The sequence below is a fragment of the Nicotiana attenuata genome, unplaced genomic scaffold (assembly GCF_001879085.1).
Source record: "Nicotiana attenuata strain UT unplaced genomic scaffold, NIATTr2, whole genome shotgun sequence".
Lineage (NCBI taxonomy): Eukaryota > Viridiplantae > Streptophyta > Magnoliopsida > Solanales > Solanaceae > Nicotiana > Nicotiana attenuata.
This window is the reverse complement of record NW_017670987.1, coordinates 95,266-102,380: the sequence shown is the minus strand read 5'-3', so window position 1 is coordinate 102,380 and position 7,115 is coordinate 95,266. Positions and strand designations below refer to the sequence as shown.

The 7,115-nt window shown below is 38.3% G+C and overlaps 1 protein-coding gene across 1 annotated transcript; it reads right to left on the bottom strand.

The window, feature by feature from the left end:
• Positions 1–3,732: 3,732 nt before the first annotated feature.
• On the bottom strand, positions 3,733–4,193 carry LOC109245023 (cell number regulator 8-like). The gene is made up of 2 exons (XM_019412198.1): positions 3,909–4,193; positions 3,733–3,789 (listed from the first exon to the last, which is right to left on the bottom strand). Exons 1-2 carry the CDS (start codon positions 4,191–4,193, stop codon positions 3,733–3,735), a joined length of 342 nt encoding a protein of 113 aa, XP_019267743.1.
• Between the last annotated feature and the right edge of the window lie 2,922 nt (positions 4,194–7,115).

The following is a 7,115-nucleotide window of genomic DNA, read 5'->3' as shown; positions in this document are numbered from 1 at the left end:
CAAAGCTTCTTGCACGTGGGTCCACATGATTTGGAGGAATGGGTGCAATCATGTCATAATGCTTTAACTTCTCAAATAAGCTTGCATAGGACTCTCCTATTGGTGTAAAATTTTCTTTCAAACTTTGTTCCCTTCTATACCCATGTCTTGGACATGGGTTATAGGGCACTTGAAAATTTTGTGGAGGCTGCTGGAGGTTATGAGGTGATGGTGCTCGCCTTTTGGGGTGTTTTGGTGGCTGGACAACATACTGAGGTGGAGCAACAGAGTATTGTAGGTTCTTAGGTGGATAGTAGTGTTCAGGAGCATCATCGGAAAACACACAAGGCTGGTCATACCTTCGAGATGCTCTCCTAGGACCTCTTCTCTACCCTGATATCATCATGGTTTCTTCATCCTTCTCATTCGTGTCCCAAAAATTATCAGATTTAATCTGGACAGTCCGAGTTGCGGCTTTGAGAGCTACTTTACTTATAATTCATCCTGTCATAAGGTGATTCTCAACCATTTCCCCCATTTTGATTTCTTCCGAGAAGGATTTACCCACTGCGGACATCATGTTTTGAAAATAATCTGGCTCTTGAGCCTGAAGAAAGACAGTGATTAGCTCGTGGTCATCCATGGGTGGCTTAACTCTAGCTGCTTGCTCTGTCCATTTAATGGCATATTCCCTGAAACTTTCAGTTGGTTTCTTCTTCAGGTTTGAAAGGGAATTGCGGTCTGGGGCGACGTCAATGTTGTATTAGAACTGTTTGACAAAGGCCTATGCCATGTCATCCCAGACGTACCGGCGAGATGTGTCTTGATCCATAAACCATTTGGATGCTACTCCCGTAAGGCTTTCCCCAAAATAAGCTATTAGTAATTCTTCATTTCTTCACGCACCTCTTAGTTGATTGCAATACCTTTTCAGGTGGGCTATGTGGTCTCCATGTCCATCATACTTTTCAAATTTGGGAGTCTTCAAACTAGACGGCAAATGGACATCGGGGAACATACATAGATCCTTGAAGGCAATACTCTTCTGGCCTGCCAACCCTTGCATGTTTTTCACCCGTCGTTCTAAGCTTTTCACACTTTGGGTCATTTCTTCCTGTGCCATCTTTCGGGCAGGCTTCTTAATGTTTGAAGGAAGATCAAGCAAGTATGAGTGGTACTCAGGAGAGTGGTACTGCTCTTGCTGGGTAGCAAATTGTGACTCATGACAAGGCTGTCCTTGGCCATGGCCCATGCTTGACACATTTTGGTCATTTGCTGTTTCAGTATTCTATTTTCCTCAAACACAATAGACTCCTGTTGAACCCTCCGACCCTGAGTCTCTTGAGCAATTATAACAGCTTCGATGTCAGTTATCATTTTTCCTTGGATCTTGTGTTGTCCGCTTACCGCAAACTGACCACATCAAACTTTCTTCACAATTCAAAACAAAAGACACGTTAGAATGGACTCAGTTAGTCTTTATTATTATCATCATTTTTTCACTTTTGTTTTTTCATGTTTTTTCAATTTTTTTTCATGTTTTCATTTTTCATTTTTCTTTTTAATGGTTGATCGAACCTGATGTGGGTTGCCTACATATCATGTGGCAACATGAATCAGATCTTGCGTGGTTCGGGAAGATTAAGAATAAAGTAAATAAACTAACTATTTTTTTTCGATTTTTGATTTTTTTCTAAAGAAAGACTTAAAAAGAAGAAACAAAATATTTTTGGATTTCGAGTGTTTTTTTTTTGAAAAGAAAGACTTCAAAAGAAGAAAGAAAATATTTTTTTTTGAATTTCGATTTTTTTTAATTTCGAAAGAAAAACTTCTAAAGAAAAAAGGAAATATTTTCTTGGATTTTTGGAATTTTGTTTTGAATTTGTGAAATTAATGCCTCTAAAGAAAAAAGAAAATATTTTTGAATCTTGAATTTTCTTTTCGATTTTTGAAAGAAGAATGAATATATTTTGGATTTTTTTTTAAAATTGGGGTCTCAAAGAAAGACTTTTCTAAAAAGGAAGTAAAGAAAAATATATTTTCGGATTTTTGAAAATTGGGGGTCGGAACCGATGAGGTTTGCCTACGTATCTCATATCCGGTGAGAATCAGACCCGCGTAGTTCGGCCAGTTTTGACATAATTGGAAAAATATGATATTGACTCACTTTCGCTTTTTGAAATACATTTTCCTTTCTTTCTTTTTTTTTAAAAATTTGGCAGAGTTTCGAGGCATTTTCAAATACCGAGATTTTCAGAACCGGATGAATTCTCTATCCTACCTCACTCTTGTTTTTTCTTTTATTTTTCTTTCCTTAGCCGGTCAACATACAAGCCGAAGCAAATAAATGTACAAATAGCACGGAAGATGCATCAGGATGGTCTTTCATTTTGGGTACACCTGTCCTAGACGGACCCAACCCTTGTGTTGAGTCCCCAAGGTCAAATGCATGTGATGCAGACAAACGTTCCTACTAGGGATCCGGCATGAGGCTATGTTATTCTAGGTTTAACTTGGGGTTGTATTCTAGGCCTGGCTTACCCGAGCAGACAGCTCGAGCCGAGGTGGGGGCAACGTATGTGGAGCACGAAAGTCTACTCGGCCTTGTTGCTGACCTAAGCCTCGTTCTATTTGGTGTGACTTCTAACAAAAAAGTGAGCCACGCGTACGTGTGCACCATATTTTGGAAGACTCAGAAGGGAGGCGTAAGAAGACAGTTTAATACAGTTCAAATAATGTCAAAACGGTAAATAAACGGCAATAAGCACATTAGGTCCACAAAATAGAGTAATATCAACAATAAATAAAGCCAAGTAATATTCACATTAACAAGCCCGAATTCTTGAACCCTGAACTAGGGATTCTGGGCTTAGTCCCCAGCATAGTCGCCAGAGCTATCACACCTCCTTTTTACCACCCGAGAGAGGTATAAGGGAGTTTTTCCAATTAAAGTGACAATAATCGAAACGGGATTATTTATTCAAATTCAGAGTCGGCACTTGGGATATTTTATGGTGTCCCAAGTCACCGGTTTAAAATCCCGAATCGAGGAAGTTTGACTCTATTTATGGTCTGCGAACACAGAAATCCGGGTAAGGAATTCTGTTTACCCGGGAGAGGTGTTAGGCATTCCCGGATTCCGTGGTTTTAGCACAGTCGCTTTAATCATATACCTGGCTTAATTAAATTATTTAATTATGTATTTTTAGGACCTATGTGCTCTTTTCATTTTACCGCTTTTAATTAAGAAATTAACCTAAAACGAGTCATGCGTACGTGTACTTATTTTGTTTGGTGCGTCAAGAATCATGTCACGCGTACGCGGCCATTATTAATCACGCTTTTACTATTATTAAGAAAGTTCGGCCGAAGTTGCGCGAACCCATACCTCGATATATTTTTAGAATCAAAATTATGTCACACAAACGTGTACACAATCACGATGATAGATCAAGTCGCGCCTAAAGCATTTCCTACGAATATTCAAAAATCATTTCCTAAGTTCGAGATTGTTGTAAGGCCAAATTTATGAAAAAGATATTATTGGGAGGAAAATAGGCTAGCTAACATGATCTATTACTTGGCCAGATTCCTTATGGTCCAAAACCCACCTTATGGCCCATTCTTATTCCTTGCCAAGGAAGAAACAACTCTAATTTTTTTCATATATCCGATTAAAAGCATTTATTGAAGAACCAAGACTACATACATCATAATCGAAATTAAACTAGTTAAAACAATTTAAATGAAAAACTAAGACATACTACTCAAACAACGTAGAATCACAAAACAACCAACACGCGCACCAAGCTATCATAACACAATGAAATGAGAATAAAAATTAAGAAATGGACCTTTTATTGATGAACAAAGTTGAAAATTGCAAATTAATCGGGCTAAACAAAGCAACAATCCTTTGACCGAAATACCAAAATTACAAACCGGAACCTCGAATCGACACAAACTTCAATATCACTGCTGCAGAATTCATCATTCCTACCAAAACAAGCGCAAAGGCCAAAATCCCATTGAGCCCTATTGGTCACACCCACAACGCCATGGCCCATAGGAAGCCCATCCGCATTCCACCTCATCGGAAAAGTAGCTGGGATTGCGCTGGCGGCAGAAGAAATAATGGGTTTATTATTGGGCTTTTTCAACTCATCTTTCACCTCAGGGGATAAAAGAGGGTTTGATTCTTCGTTATTGGCCATTGGCTATACTCAACAACAACTATAGGAAAACGAAAAGGGGTTTGATTAAATCAAGCAAATTGAGGGATCTGAATTTCCGAAAGAAGGTGAAAATTTGTGTATATCTGTAATATGGACACAGTACACAGTGTCGTACGACAAAGAAAATTCAACTTCTGTAATCTGCGTGGAATTGGTAGTTCTATTATGTTGCAATTACCTTGGACCGCCGCTACTAGCTTAGAGTTGTAGGAATTCTGTTTTTTTTTTTGTCTTAGCTAGGTCTAGGTATTAAGATGTAGAAGAAGGGTCCTTTTAAAGTGTTAGAGTTTTATGGTATTGGGATTGGATCTATGGTCTAAGGGTAATTGGGCTTGGATTTAGGGAATTAGGTTGGACCATGTCTTTTGGGTTTGAATCTAGGCTAGGAAGATCAAATAGTACAATGTATCTATAAAAATGTAAAAATCACTCTAAATTAAAATAAACTAATATAAAACTAAATACTAAAAGTGAAACTAATTTTTTTTGAATTTTCAAATGTTATAATACTATAAATATGAATATACTAATTGCCTTTAACCTAAAGATGAAAAATATTTTTTGTGATAAAAATAAAATAAAAGAGTCAACACTATTTAGAATAGCGATACTACACCTAAATTAATATGTACGCTAAAATGTGTAAAATCTTGTGGAGGGTCAAAAATTACATGTCTACACCTGACGGAATTTTTGATGTCCTCCCTTGCCTATAAATATCTGTAGTTACTTACTTCCACCCCCTTGTGCTTGTAGGGCTACTTCTGAGCTTGATATTTTGACTGACTTCCCAGTGGACTCTCTTTTATCTCCGTAACACTCATATGGTACATTTAACTACCCCAACTTCTATTTAAATATTTCTCAATGTTCATGATGTCATAACTGCGAGGCAGAATTCACTATATTGGATTTTACTATGTTCGTCTTACACGATTTGCTTGACTCGTCTGTAACCTCCTGTTTAGCCATAACTTGGCTCTTCCTGATCAAATACTAACTACTCGTTGGCCCATTCTCATCTCAATATTCCGCGTGATCTTTCTTGGGTTATTTTCTTTGTCTTAACTTAAGTCTCGTACTGGCTCCTTATTTGTTAATAACAGCTCGAGCAGAAGCCCTTACATCCTCTCCTTGACGTCGTGCTTGCACTGGCATCGTAGCATATCTGTAGGATTTGGATAAGTTCCATCTCATTCCTTTTTCATTTTTTATCGCATTCTTCCTTTACCATCCCATAGTCACTAGAACCACTTAATTCCGACTTAATGCCACATCACTCCATATTCCCCCCTTTAGGGGAGTACTAAGAGCTGAAGCCACGAGGATCTACCTATGGATGTTTTACCTCTTCATTTTTGGTGTCGTTTGACAACATCAATGACCTTTGCTTGCCTTGCCGGAATCCTTCTGTTACCAAGGATAACAAAATTCCTTAATCGCGATGGTGACACTTAGTGTGACTGGCACATACAGTCCCTTAAGCTTAACTTTGCTCATATTTATTGCTTTAGGGAAACGTCTCCCTGAGTGACCATTCTCTGAATTCATCATGGGACTTCTTCTGTTTTCCATTCTATTATTGCCAGAATGCAGTCTGAAATTCTCATGATGCTGACTATTACCAAATCACTCAGTTCCTAATTCATGTTTAGTTTATCTTGTTCACCAGCCCATACCGATTTCTATTATTCTAGGGTCCAACGTTTCCTTCCGGTGGTTGTGTTGGAGTCACAAACTTATTTTCCGAAGTGAGGATATGACTTTATGGCCTATACTCATTTGTTGTCTCAAGACCTGTCACCTCTCGTCTCTTCCTTCACCTGACTATGGACTCGGTAATACCGTCATCTTTTTGATCTACCGTTGCCATCCATGTATCGCATCTTACTCATAATTCTGCCTTATCTCTCTTCTCATTACTCTGCTAATATTTTTGCCTATCCCTTTCTTCTGAAAACTTCAGCAAGACATTCTTTTGCTTTTTGCTCCCCTTGCTTCATCCATCAGCTCTTCGGGTTGCTTAACGTCCTTGCTCTACTAGGGACGAGAGTCATACTAAGGTAATATTTATCCCTTCTAGGCTTTTAGTGCCTATCTTCTGAATTTTTTTTATCATGCTAGCATTCACATCTAATTGTAATATTATAGAGTTCATCATCTAGGTGTCGCACAAGAAGATCTATTAGCACATTTGTAATACCTTTCGAAAATGTCAACTAACACAAACAATCCATTCACCATTTTGGGTTATTCTAACCCCAGCCCGATCCTGATGTTCCGTCCTTTTCTTAAACTACACCTGTAAGCCCCCATAGGGCATAACTGAGATGGGTACGGCCAATTGTACATACCTCTGTTACTGTTGAATATAACTCAAAAAGCTTATATTCCTCTGCCTGAATTATAAACACCGTTAACCTTCATTAACTGGGCGTCTCGTACACTTCTTCATCTTACTTCTTGTGCTTTTTGAAACTTGTATTTAACTTCTAAATCTCTCATTGTCTTTCACCATTAAGGTGGATATGTATTCTTGCCTCAAGACTCCTTATCAAGAGACTTACACCTTTCAGTACACACATGATCTCCTAAAGACCTCACATTTACTTATCATAAGAATGATCCAAAGTCGAGTTCCTCTGACACAACTCTTCCATAACCATGTCTTTTACCAACCGTCTTTCTGGATGTAGGTATCGTCTTATTACGAATAAAATAGAAGTTAGAAATTTGAATTCTTACAACTGAGCTCTACCACATGATCTAGAGTAAAAAGAAAGAGTGACAGTCCTAAATGCCCTATAGCCTCCTACTTATAAGTGTGGTGCACGACACACCCATAAACGAGACTTTACCAGACACGTCTTGTAGACTCCCTAGGACAGAACTGCTCTGTTA

What these genes read in the sequence shown, in the direction of transcription:
- LOC109245023 (XM_019412198.1), bottom strand. Translation starts at nt 4,193, where the DNA reads ATGGCCAATAACGAAGAATCAAACCCTCTTTTATCCCCTGAGGTGAAA. An exon ending in GGTTCCGGTTTGTAATTTTG is followed by an intron (nt 3,790 to 3,908) that starts GTATTTCGGTCA and finishes GTGTTATGATAG; the next exon opens with CTTGGTGCGCGTGTTGGTTG.